At 42.2% G+C, this 13,792-nt stretch overlaps 1 protein-coding gene across 1 annotated transcript; it reads left to right on the forward strand.

The window, feature by feature from the left end:
• The first annotated feature begins 10,188 nt into the window (after positions 1-10,188).
• Positions 10,189-13,098, forward strand: LOC147890870 (laccase-4-like). Its single transcript, XM_087389114.1, has 7 exons — positions 10,189-10,275; positions 10,377-10,528; positions 10,744-10,991; positions 11,132-11,260; positions 11,398-11,993; positions 12,264-12,624; positions 12,897-13,098. Exons 1-7 carry the CDS (start codon positions 10,189-10,191, stop codon positions 13,025-13,027), a joined length of 1,704 nt encoding a protein of 567 aa, XP_087245240.1. The 3' UTR covers positions 13,028-13,098.
• The last annotated feature ends 694 nt before the right edge of the window (positions 13,099-13,792 follow it).

Raw genomic sequence — 13,792 nt, forward strand, 5'->3', positions numbered from 1 at the left:
CGCAATACCTTACGAGGCACGTCCAAGGTTTTGAGATCTGCTCTATATCTTGCCTCTCCACAAGTAGGACACTCTCTTGCATCCTTATGTAGTCCACGAAACAAAACGCAATCGTTGACACATGCATGGATGCGCTTGTAATCTAATCCTCCAAGAGAGGTCACATGTTGCCTTGCCATATCTCTTGAGGTCGGTAATTTATTCTCCCTTGGAAGCATTTTACACAATAGCCTGCATGTGAAGACCATAAATGAGGAAAAGCATTCGAGTAATTGACCCACGCGCATAATTCATCATGTTTGCAAAATCGACTTTAAATTAAAGCTTACTTGAGTAATGCATTCAAACTTGCATTGCTCAATCCATAGATGGTTTGCAAGTTTAGTAACTCAAGGGAGGCACGTAGAACAGAGAATGTGCACCCCTCAAACAGTGGAGTCGATGCTGCGGTAAAAAGATCATCCTGCTCCATGCTATTATCCCTCCCTTGATGGACATATAAATCCCGCACCATATCATCAAACACCTCCTCCTCCACGGCTTCATGAGGTAATGGTGGAGGGCTACTATCACCATCACTCCATGCATCCGTAACAGTCCCTCCTGAAGATCCCACCTCATATCGCCGACGCTTCGCCTCCTCACGACGGGCATAGGGTAACATGTGCGGGTGTGGCACTGCATCCTATATCAAATTAAAACGGGATCATTATAACTCAAAACATATGAACACCCATAGGTATCTCAATCAACCTTAACTTACAAATCCTTACCCTGTTTACGGTCACATCCCATTCTCCATACTTTGAGATATGATTGAGCGTAATCTTGCGTGCACGATACATGTTTCCTCGACATCGATCACACAGACATTTGATTTTTTGCTCCAACCACATTTCGCGATGGTGGATACGGAGGGATTCATCCTCACTGGAGCTGCTTGTTGAAGATGGAGACATCCTACAAACAAACAACCCACCAAATTTGCTTTTCTTCAAATGCCTAACTTAAAAAACTCTGTGTCGCGTTTAAATGCCCGTCTATCCTCGCGTTTATTATCGCGTCTATCTGCACGTCTAAATGCCCGCCTAGCCTGTGTATTTTAACGTGCCTTTAGACGCATTAATAGACGCGCCTATAGACGCGCTTACTCTGTGTATTTTGACGCGACTATAGACGCGCTAATAGACGCGACTATACCCACGACTTTTAAACTTGCTTTTCGGCGCGCCGCTCGCTTTGCTTTTCTTTTAACTACTTAAACTTCGCGAGCGGCTTTGTTCCTTCATTATTAGCAGTTCTATAGATTCGAAGCTTAAGAGAGAGCCTCCCATACACACACAGTTCCAAGGTTTCACTCAAGACAAAGGGACCGTACTTACACAGCTTGCTTCCAAGCCTAAAGAAGAGGAGGAGTACGAACAAGGAGAAGAGAAGGAGAAGAAACAAGTTTGGAAAAGAAAGATCCTTCCATACCTTTTTCCAAGTAAGTCCTTTTGAAGTTGTTCTTGCTTGTTCTTTCCAGTTTTGTACTTTTCGCATCCACGAAACGCAGCATCTAGGTATGAGCAATACGTTCTTTTGTCGGGCGAAACGTCCTTTTCCACTTTTGAGTATTCTTGACTGTCGGAGCGCGTGTATACAGGCGTCTAAGGGCGCGTCTAAATGCGCGTCTATTTGCGCGTCTGGCTTGTTACATACACGCACAGACGCGGATATAGATGCTCAAACAGACGATCTCTTAAACGGATGTTTAAACAAATGATTTGACGCGCTTTTAGATGCGTTTTTAGACGGATGTGTGGACGGGCTGATAAACGCGCTTTTTAACGCACTTGTGGACGGATTTTTTGACGGTCTGTTAGACGCAGTTATAGACGCGCTTTTACTTGAACTATTAAACGCTCTGTTAGACGCGTTTATAGACGCGACGATTAGATGGGTCTATAGACGCGCTCTGACAAAGCCTCTTTTTTTTTTTCCCCCTTTCTTCTCAGCTCCCAAAGTAATAGATTTGTTTATTTTTTTCCAGTTTAACATGTGGGGAGGAAGTGCTTCTAGCTCACCTGATCCACGTGAATCGATATGGAAGAATTTATATAATATTTTAGGGCACCCTCCTAGTCCTGCGGAGTTATACGGGTACATGACGGGTACCCTTAACACTCCCCAGGAGTCGGCAGTACAGACTCCGAGCCACCCCACACTGCCTGAGATCACCCCAGCGGAGTCCGCACAGCCGTCTTATGCCCCGTCTTATGCCCCTTCCCCCGTACTGTCTTATGCCCCTTCCCCCGTACCGTCTTATGCCCCTTCCCCCATGCCGTCTTATGTCCCTTCTGCCATCCCGTCTTATGCCCCTTCCCCCATGCCTTCAGGAGGTCCTTCTGCCTCAGCGAGCCGTCGATGTACTCCCCAGCCGTCGAGACTCGGTTCTCCGGCTACGAGTGGTCAGCGTAGTCCCGCGCAGTCCCCAGCTACGAGTGGCCAGCGTACGAGCTCCACACGACAGGGTGGCAGGCGTAGTAGTAGGGAGAGCGGTGGCGGATGCATGGCACAGTGCTTTGGGCCATGTGGCGGTGAGGCCGAGGATGATGATTCCGATGATTTGGACGTGCCTCTGGGTGATGGTACGATTTATTATGACATCACCTAGACAGGAGGCATCTTGATGGATGCGCGGGGGAAGGACATAATGGCCTTCATGCGCTCTGTAATTGCTAACAATTACAGAGATTGCTTTATCCACTATAAAGACCACCCAAAGAGGTTGGCTGATGAGACCCTCGCTACTGTTCGCTCTAGGTATCCTAACCCCCCCAATCGCCAGTTCACAGATAAATGGGCCAAGTCAAAGATTGTTACGATACTTAGCAATAAAAGATCTTCCCTTAAGAGGCAGGCACTAGCGGAGCTTGCCAGACTTGAGGCAGGTCAACCTCCAAGGGGCCCGCCCCACACCGCTCAGAAGCGTGAGTGGAAGAAGGCAATGAAGTCAGCGAGGGAGGAGCCCAGTCTGCAGCACGTGGAGGCACGGAGGATCCAGATGGAGGAGTATGGGAGCGCGCATTTTGGAGCAGGGGGCGTGGAATCATGGGAGGCCCAATTTGTAAGTATCGATCTTGAATTATATTGCTTATGTAGTTTATTAGGAGGTTGGTTGTTTCTTTGTACTAATCCCTCCACAAAGTGTATCACGGTCATGCAGCTTGAGATCATGGGCAGATACCCTACTCCAGTGGAGACAGCCTACCACCGCCACCATCGCAGAGGAGATACATGGAGGCACTTCTATGATGACGGGTTGATTACTGAGGAGCAGTATACCCGAGCGACTGGACATGCCCCCGAGGTATTTGAAAGTAATTAAATAATGCCAAAATTATAAGTAAAGATTTGATTTTTCATACATTGATATATGTTGTCCCTTGTTTACAGGGCGCCCCTGCACAAGACGACGAGGAAGACGAGGAAGGAGGTGCAGAAGGGAGCGCATCAGGGAGCGTGGAAGGCAGCGAGGATTAGTCGTAGAAGTAGTGCTACTATTCTTTTTTGTACTTAAAGCCATTGGCTTGGTTTCGTGCCTCTTGTATATAGACTCCTCTTATTTTTTGTACTTGAAGCCACATGACATGGCTTAGCTTCCTTATTTTTTGTACTTGGAGCCACATGACGTGGCTTAGCTTCGTGCTATATGTATATACAAGCACTTTTTGAGCTTTCAATTTTATTGCGTTTTGGAGTTGTAATATTTTATTTGGAATTGTAATTAAAATGAGCTTGGCTGTAAGAATTGAATTACAGAATGTGGATATGGGATTCTTGTAACTATATAGCATACACAACATACACAGTATTCTGTAAAAAAAAAAAAAAAAAAAGGCGCGTCTATCAGCGCGTTTACAAGCGCGTTTATATACGCGTCTGTCTGTTCGATATGCGTTTATACGTGCGTTTATAAATGCGTGTATTTACACGTCTATATAAGCGTGTATAAGTGCGTCTATACGCGCATAAGTCTGATATATAGATGCGCTAATAGATGCGGGTCTCCTAACGCGCAAATAGACGCGCCCGTAAGTTTTTTATTTAGTTCATGAAACGCGTCTGTGCACGCGTCTATGGGTGTTTTGTCTTGTTGTGGTGGCATACTAACTGAGCCACGAACTAGAGTACATAAGGATAGCTGTCATCCAGCTATTATTCATGGGCGGTGTACCAACCGCATCTGCAGCTAACAAGTCGGTGACATAAATGCACAATGGTCACCCTGGAAAATGCAGCTCAATTTGAGACCAATTCCATTATCTTGTCATTCCCTCAGCGTAAGCTTCCTATGCTTATGATCTAAGCACCCATCAAGTAAAGTTCAATGCATCCAAATTAAAAACATCATTTCAGCTCCAACGATTTGCATGAACTCAGAAAGAAATACAAACATATCGCAAGGTCCTAGGGATGCCCCTATTCTAATAGCAAATTCAATGTATGCTCTCTGCAAATACTGTATGTACAGTAGTAGGTCAAAAGCCTACTATTCTGATAAAACAATCTGAGTGAAACTTATAGCATAATATTTGTACTTTTAATATCTATCTACTAATGTGTTCAGATGACTATTTTGAGTAGATATGGATGTCTAAGTAGCTGGGTCTTCTACTTGCGACACTTTCACTAGTCTACAATAAAGAGATATTTGCAAGTTTTTGGATTCACTTAATGCTGAGACATCCTTTCTCTTCTTAACATGTGTGTTTAAGACATGACCAAAACCAAACCCCTAGTTTTGTGTCACATCTATTGGTAGAGATGCCAAGTAGGTTTGATTATAATGCTTGTATCATAACCTCATAGTCTTGGTAGATTAAAGGGAGGGAGGCCATCTTGATAAGAAAAACATTGTTTGTTTCTACTTGTATTTTGGTGCAAAATGTTCAACATTCCAATTTTCCATGGTTCGTAAAGAGAATATTCGAGGATTTATCTCAGAGAGTCCAATTGAGCATGCTTCTTATAGGTTATTCTATGAAGGAGCGGATAGAAATACTTCTAGATTTCTTGAAGGGTGAGGCCATAACTTAGCATGATGCTTTTTCAAAAGAGACCAAGGATGATTGGGAAAAGTTGATTAGAGCAATTAAGGAGAGATTTGGCATAGTGGAGTCAAAGAATGCCTTACTATTGAAATTGGATCAAATTTCCCAAAAGGAAGGAGAGTCATTTCATTCCTTCTTAGTGAGGTATAAGTTTTTGCTCCTTAAGTACCAACATGATACTTTACATGTTGTTGCATCTTCTTCTTCTTCTTCCTCCATGGGGGCTTTAAGAATTATTTGGCAATGGAGCACCTTAAGATGAGCAAGTTTATCGTGGCTTTAGATCCTAGCTTGCATGGAAAAGTTCTTAGCAAGAATCCTAGTAATTTCAAAGAGGCTCTCCATGTTGCTTTGAAGAAAAAGTATGCCCTTAAAATTGATTTTATGTTCCAACCTTCTCCAAGTGTGATGACTCCACCACCTTGCGTAGAGGTAGCTTCAGCATCTCACGTGTCATCCCCATCCTTGGATAAAAAAATTTCACAACTTATGATAAATTTTTTTGATTTGAAGTTGCCATTAGTAATGCAAGGCTACCAAGGGTTTATAGGGATGATGATAGGCCTAGGGATAAAAGTGATGTCACATGTTATGAATGTCGAGAGAAGAGACACTATCATCTCATGTATCCAAAACTAAAGAAAAGAGAGAATAAAAGCATAGCACTTCTAGAGGAACCATGTTCTAAAAAAGAAGAGGAAACATTGATGCCATTTATGAAAAAGAGAGGTCAAGAAACTAGAAGTCAAGAAGAAGTCCCATGGACATAGATCTCTTAGTTATGCCTCTTGAAAGACCTTAGGGAGAAAACTACACAAATTGCATTTGGCCAACCATTGGTAGTATCTCCAAAACTTAGAAAGAAATGGGGTAGGATATATAGTACAAGAGAATCAAATAAAAAGAAGAGGGATAATGGGAATCCTACGTCTCAAAAGATGGGCATAGATGTAGGAGATGATGTGCAAGTGATCGATGTTATCATTGCATACATTGATGCAGGCATTTAAAGTTCTCCTATCTAAAACTCTCCCTATTGCATTAAGCTCTACGAAATTCAAAGGAAGTCATGTGATTCATTGGCCAAATCAAGTGGCACAACCGATTTGTATGGTACCTTTCCCATGTGTGTCAACCTCTGACAAAGTTGACAAAGAAGAACCAACAATACATCTGGAAAGAGGATTAGGAGAAAGCATTTCAGTTCTTGAAGAAAATGTTAGTGGTAGCACCAATTCTGGATTTGCCGGATTGTAACCTAGAGTTTCATATGTTTGTAGTGCATTAAACATTGTCATGGGATCAGTACTAATGCAGACACATATCTCCAGGTGGTCCCAATCAATATATTATGCAAGCCAAACTTTGTCACCAATAGAAAGAAATTATTCACGGATTGGGTATGATCTACTCTCATTGCTACAAAAGTTTTGACATTACCTTCTAGGTAATCAGCCAGCGTTCCATGTAGACCATCAAGCATTGCTATACTTGATAAATAAGCCTTAGCCCCTCCTTAGCCATCAGGAAGGCTAGCTCAATGGATATTGTTGTTACAAGAATTCCAATACCGAGTGGTATATACACCAAGAAGTCAACACTTGGTGGCAGATTACTTGAGCAGATTAGAAATAGGAGAAAGTATGGGTGAAGGCATCCCGGATGATTTACCAAATGCTACATTGTTTGTGGCACAGGTGATGCAGGCAACAGACTGGTATGACCAGATGTTATAATTCCTCATAGATGGGGTCTACTCAGAGACATTTATGAAGGATCAACGATGCCGATTGGCATAAGGAGTAAAAAAATTATAGCTATTATAGGCATGTTGTACAGGTGCGGAATCGACCAAGTCATTTGGTGATCATGTGTCCCAAAACATGAGCAATGTGCAGTAGTACAAGAAGCTCATCAGAGGGAGGCAGTTGATCAATTGCTGGATTGAATGGAGCATCAAAGTTAATGACATCATCAAAGGTGTCATTTAAGAAGGAGGTGCAACTATCTCTCATCTTGGCTTCGTGCCTCTCTTGTATATACACATACTCATCTTTTTTTTTGTACTTGAAGCCACAGGTGGCTTGGCTTCATGCTATATGTATATACAAGCACTTTTTGGGCTATGAATTAATATACACTGATCCTCTTATTTTTTTGGCATTCAATTTCCTTGTGCAATGTTCTATCAATCATATGCTTCGTGATCTAAACATTTTGGAGTTGTAATGTTTTATTCGAAATTGTAATCGTCGGCTATAGACGTGCGTGGAATTGTGCAAATTAAAATACAGTTGGCTGTAAGAATTGAATTGCACACTATAGAAATGGGATTCTTGCAACCACAGAGCATACTCAGCATTCTGTTGAACCACACGGAATTCTATTTATTTTTTTAAAATTTTGCAGAACGTCTATAAGCGCATCTATTAACGTGCCTTTTTGTTTTTGTTTTTTTTTGGAGAGCATTTATGGATGCATTGTGTTGTTGTGCTAATCACAACATGGAAGGAGGGTTAGGTGAAGAACAACAACCAAATCATTATAACTTGCAAAAGAAACACTATCAACGTCATTCTTTCTTTCAAATTCAGCAAATGGAAGCATAAGCATACTTAGCTTAGCTCCTCAATTTTGCAATTTTTGTTAAATAATGATTCTCCAAGATGTTTTATTGTATACTCACTAAACATGATAAAGTGGTGTTTATGCTTAGTTTTTTCAAAGAGTATCTACACCCTAGAACTCAACTTGCTACGTTGATAATTAAAGTATGATCCTCATCTTCTTATCATTCTCAATTGCTCAAAAGGTAAACTTTTCTTCCATATTGGTTTTTCTTTTAATTGAGTAGACTAGCCAATTGCATATACTATAAATGCAAAGAACTATTTATTGAATGCAAATGCAAAAGTCTTTATGCTAATTCCCAATCGCAAATTGCTATGTGCCAAATGCAAATTGATATATGCTATATACAAATTGCTATGTGCTAAATGAAAATCTATATGAAATTTAAGAAAGGGCACGTTTTCTCTTAGAAAATTTTGGAGAGAAAGTGTGCCAACTCTCCCCCCACATAACTATGTGGTTATGTGGTGCTAAATGCAAAGTACTACATGAGCCAAAGTGCTTTGTGCCAAATTCAAATTGCTATGTGCAAAATTCAAATTGCTTTGTGCTAAATGCTTATTAAACCGAAGCCAAGGAAGGGCACATGCCTTGGTCTTATAATATTTGGACAACTCTCCCCCCATACAAATGTGTGGTTATGTGCTAAATGCAAAGCACTATATGCCAAATGCAAAGTGCTATGTGTCAAATTCAAATTGCTATGTGCAAAATTCAAATTGCTTTGTGCTAAATGCAAATTGAAATGAACCCTAAGAAAGGGTGCACTCCTTGGTCTTATAATTTTTGGAGAGGAAGTGTGCCAACTACAAATATGTGGTTATGTGCTAGATGCAAAGTACCGTGTGCATAATGCAAAGTGCTATATGCGATGTGCCATCTTTAAATTGTTATGTGCAAAATTCAATTTTCTAAAATCAAAATGTGCAGTTACATGGTAAAATTAAAAAATTCAAATAAAACATATTCTTTGGTCAATATGGTATGCTCAGATCTAGTTAACGTAAGTTGCAATTCGGAGGTGATCTTCAACTTGCCAACTCAGTGAATTTGCATACCGCGACATTTTCCAACTTTGATGGTACCTCTTGCATCCTGCAAACTTGATTCGGATGCTCATGCATGTAGACGCAACTTCTACCTTGGAAATGGGGACAATCGTATGGTGAACATCTCTTCTGAGCCACCCAGGTGGAAGATTCAAATAAGTGAGCAAGCCACATAATCTAAAATTCTAAATGTTTTGCTTCAATGAAAGGTCAAAAAGTTCTCATAAAGATTTGGTAAATGTGCGTGGAAGCGAGCGAGAAAGAGATACATACAAGGTGACTAGTCAATTGAGGGAATGAGTTGGAGGTTTCTTCACCTTGTTCGTATTAATACATCCAATTCATTCGATTCATTCACCGTCGGATCTTTCTCCGAGTTCATTCATTTTGCATAAACACCAACATTTCAACAACGTACATCGGGCACCGGTGACAATCTACTTTTGCTAGCTTACAATAATCCATCGTTCGGCGTAATGCACGACTTTTTGACAACATCCTCGGGTGTCGTGACTGTCATCTACCAACAATCCGTCGGAAGAGTTCGGCGACAGCCAACCCTTCGTGGATTTCAGTTCGCAGTGAGCTGACATTATCAATTATTAATGAAGCCAAAAATCGTGACGTGAACGGCAAGCCAAAAAACAGCAAGAGGAATTCGGACCGGGCACGCGGCAACTGCCGCAAAAGATTGAAAAAAGAGAGAGTGAGATACTGATATATATGTTTGAGCAAACTGAATAGACCCGCGTCGATTCTTTACAGTACTTGTGATCTCACTCCAGCTCACCAAAGTCACATATCGCATAATCGCACCGGTTCCCGTTTTTTAGTACTGCGTCGCTGTCTAACAGACTCCTTCATCTACGCAAAGACCCGATTAAACAATGTACCTCTTGATCGTTCTTCTTCTACGGAAAAATTGAAGCTGCTTTCAGAGTTTAAATCTACGGCCCAAGTCGTTAATTGCTACTCGCTCTTCTTGACTTCTGTCAAGAGTTGCTCACATGATGTTTTCCTTGTGTTTCTATGAATCAACAATCGCTCATTCAGGTTGGCTTCATATATGTGCTCAAGCTACAGACGCTTCTAGCTTATTGCATGTGCTAATCTTTGCTCATCTTTAGATCAGCAGCTGGCATTCCTTTCATGCTGTATTTCCTTCTGCTAGCATACTATACCAGCAGTTGTTAATTCAAGGAGAAGTTTCTTCTGCTTGCATAGTATACCAACAGTTGTTTCAAGGCTTTAATAATATTCGCCCGCCAGCTTGCCTTCTCGCAAGAGTTATTTAATGGCATACTCACCGCTACACCGGTATAACAGCAGCTAGTCACATTCTGCATTTTGTCATGCCTTGTATTCTGCAATCCAAAGATAGATTGTCAGCTCCAAGAGGAGCTACCACCGCTATGCTTCCTCACCTTCTGCTCGTATTGCTCTCTATTCAGCTTCACTCCACATTGGTTGCATCAGCAACTCTCGAGTTTGATTGGACGGTAAGTAATGAAGCTAGCACCCGGACTTTACGTTCAGTTTTGTATCAACCATGACATGATTTAACACATACTGTTGCCTCATTGTTCATCAAACTGGCCAGATACAAGATGCATCGGTATCACGCCTCTGCCACACAAAATCGCTGGTATCAGTCAATGGACAATTTCCAGGTCCCACGCAATATGTGACAGAAGGAGACACCGTTATTGTAACAATCACTAATACGGTTTCTTACAACATAACGATTCACTGGTATGCTCTCCTTCAATCCCGTGTCTTTGAGCGACCACAATGAATTGATCGCCGATTGTTTGCTGGACGCCTTTAAGTTTATGATCTACTGAATTCAATAACACATGCTTTCTTTCCAGAACAACTAATTTTGTAAACAATGCTGCACCATGATTTCTTGGGCACTTATGTCTTATAGTAACATTGGGGAATCCTCGTATTCTCGAGACTCGCAGGCACGGAGTTCGCCAATTTCTCAGTGCATGGGCGGATGGCCCGGCATACATTACACAATGCCCAATCCAGACCGGCCAGACTTACGTGCACAACTTTACCGTGGTCGGTCAACGAGGAACGCTATTCTGGCATGCACATATCAGCTGGCAAAGAGCCTCTCTGTACGGAGCTTTCATCATACGTCCCAAATCGGATGCTTCCTTTCCATACGCGGCTCCTTCCGCAGAGTTGCAGCCCTTGCTTCTTGGTATGTCAAAAGATGGTTGCGTCATCGGAATGAACAATTTCGATAGATTTATCGGTCGGGATATTTTCAAGAACAGATACGTTGCGCATGCCTTGCTCCACGCGAAAAGATCCTTACGTGTTGTCCTTCCTTTATTCCAGGAGAGTGGTGGAACGCCAACGTTGAGGACGTGATTGCTGAGGCTCTTGCAAATGGGGGACCTTACAATATTTCCGATGCCCTCACAATCAATGGGCAGCCCGGAGCAATCAATAATTGCTCTCAAGATGGTATAGCAGTAAAGCTCAAACAATCGATACAATATCATACAACTTTCTCTTACATCTGAAGCAGGTTGGATTAAAACATCAGTTCTTCTTCTGCAACTTGAAAAATCTAATCGCAACAAGCTCTTTCCTCCACGCAGGAACTTTCCTTTACAATGTCACTCAGGGAGAGACTTACCTCCTGCGGATTATCAATGCTGCTCTAAACTTCCAATTGTATTTCTCCATCGCCAACCACACTCTTACAGTCGTAGAAGCTGATGCTGAATACACCGAGGCTTACACCACAGATGTCATCCTTCTTGCTCCCGGACAGACCACAAACGTCCTCTTTACAGCGTCCGGCAGCTCCGGCGCTCAGTATTACATGGCTGCCTCTGTTTTCTCCCCAGCCCCGATAGCCATGGTTCCCTTTCCTCAGACGCCAGCTACCGCCATCCTCAATTATGGAGAAGCAGTTATTCAACTCTCCAACTTGACTCTTCCAAGCTTTCCGGTCTTCAACGACACCGCATTTGCAGCCACTTTTACAAATAGTCTGAAGAGCCAGTCATTCTCGACCGGATACTACTACATGGATGTTCCACAGCAGATCAACCAGAGTTTCCTGTACACCGTTGGTTATTCTCTTAAGCCATGCCCTCAAGGCATGACATGCTTGGGTCCTTCGGGCGACAAGCTTGCATCCTCCGTCAATAACATTTCTTTCAACACCCCATCGACCTCTGTGCTCCAGGTAAACATTTCTGATCTGTATCTTGCACGTTGATTGACTTATGGTCCCTGATATATATATTATGACGTGTTTCTGCGACATATTATGCTCAACCGCGTGAGGATTCGCTAATTAGGCGGCTTAATTAATCGGTATGCTTCTAAGGAGAGAAAGTAGACTGGTGATTACAAGCGATTGACTTAGATCCACATACCTTGAAATTCAGTGTAGCATTCGTTCTTTCAGAACCGTTCAATTTGCTTATGTCGGGCACGGGTGATCACTTCTCAGGCATACTATGATAATATCAATGGAGTTTATCAAGCAGATTTTCCGGACAATCCACTATTTCAATACAACTACACAGGCGTCAATCCTACTGACAAGTTCTCGGTGGTGGCGACAGAAGTGCGAGTGCTCCCGTTCAACACCACAGTACAGATGGTGTTTCAGGACACGGCCACGCTATTCTTTGAGAGCCATCCGATGCATCTACACGGGCAGAGCTTCTGGATTGTGGGAACAGGCTCGGGAAATTTCGATCCCAGCACAGATACTGCGAATTTCAATCTCCAAAATCCTGCTTCAAGGAACACGATTGGAGTACCAGCAGGAGGGTGGGCTGCGGTTCGGTTCAGGGCGATCAATCCTGGTGGGTGTCTTGGCTCAGGCTGGAAAGCTACTTCGGGATTCTATGATCTCTCTCTCTCTCTCTCTCTCTCTCTCTCTCTCTCTCTGACACACACACACACACACACACACATCGACAGAATCCATTTTGTCTCTCTCTCTCTAGACTCTCATACCTCTCCAAGACTAAGTATTCCCAATTTCGTGATGTGCATACCGTGCCGGCTTCCAAATCCGCTTAAATTTCTTCTTTTTTCATGAAATACTGATCACCAACTTCTGCATTTTTTCCAGGCGTGTGGTACCTTCATTGTCATCTAGACATCCACCAGTCTTGGGGTATGTCCATGGCGTTCGTTGTCCAGAACGGTGTAGGCCCGGCTGAGACTCTGCCGCCGCCCCCGAGCGACCTCCCACAGTGCTAAACGTACCAGTGGATGCCATACACTAGAATAAAATCAACCCAATTCAGTTTTTCTACATCTTCATTGGACAATTTGAGGCCACGTTGTCAAATCTTTGTTTTCTCTCACGAGTCTGCAAATGCAGCCGGCATAAACAGTCATAATCAAATTTGATCAATATGATGAAATTGCTAGCCTATATGTAATGAAAATTAAAAACTCTTTTAATTGTATAAGTGATTTCCTTAAAGCTCGGCAAAAGCTCACTGACTTCCTTGAAGGCAAGGCAAAAGTTCCGGGTGTCTGCGTACCGCAGTAGTTTATGAGTACTCCAACAACAAACAATTAAAATCATACTATCAAATGGAAACTCCATTGAATGGAAACAATGAATATAGAACCTTATAAGCATAAATTAGAGTGACGTGAAATGCATAGAAAGCAAAGTGGACAAAGATATTGAAAACATTTTTACCAAAAATAGATGCTTTTAGGAAAAAACAAGAAAGAAGGTAAATTTACATCAAGGTACTCATATGTGGCAATGGAATTGGGTATACATCCAAGGCATACTATGTGTTTCTAGATATAATGGCATAGAAGCACAATTTACCTACTCGTATATAACGAAACAAACAATTGGGAAAGAGAAAGAATGTAGTCATAGAAAAAGAAGAGACATGCATGTTAGGAACTAACTCCTAGGATATGTTTGACATGTTAATGTGGAATAAATGGGACTTTCATTCAACTCTCTATATTGATGAGGGTTTTGTGTCTATGTTT

Source organism: Dipteris shenzhenensis, chromosome 18 (assembly GCF_047967505.1).
Source record: "Dipteris shenzhenensis isolate YYH24624 ecotype China chromosome 18, Dip_SZ_1.0, whole genome shotgun sequence".
Classification (NCBI taxonomy): Eukaryota; Viridiplantae; Streptophyta; class Polypodiopsida; order Gleicheniales; family Dipteridaceae; genus Dipteris; species Dipteris shenzhenensis.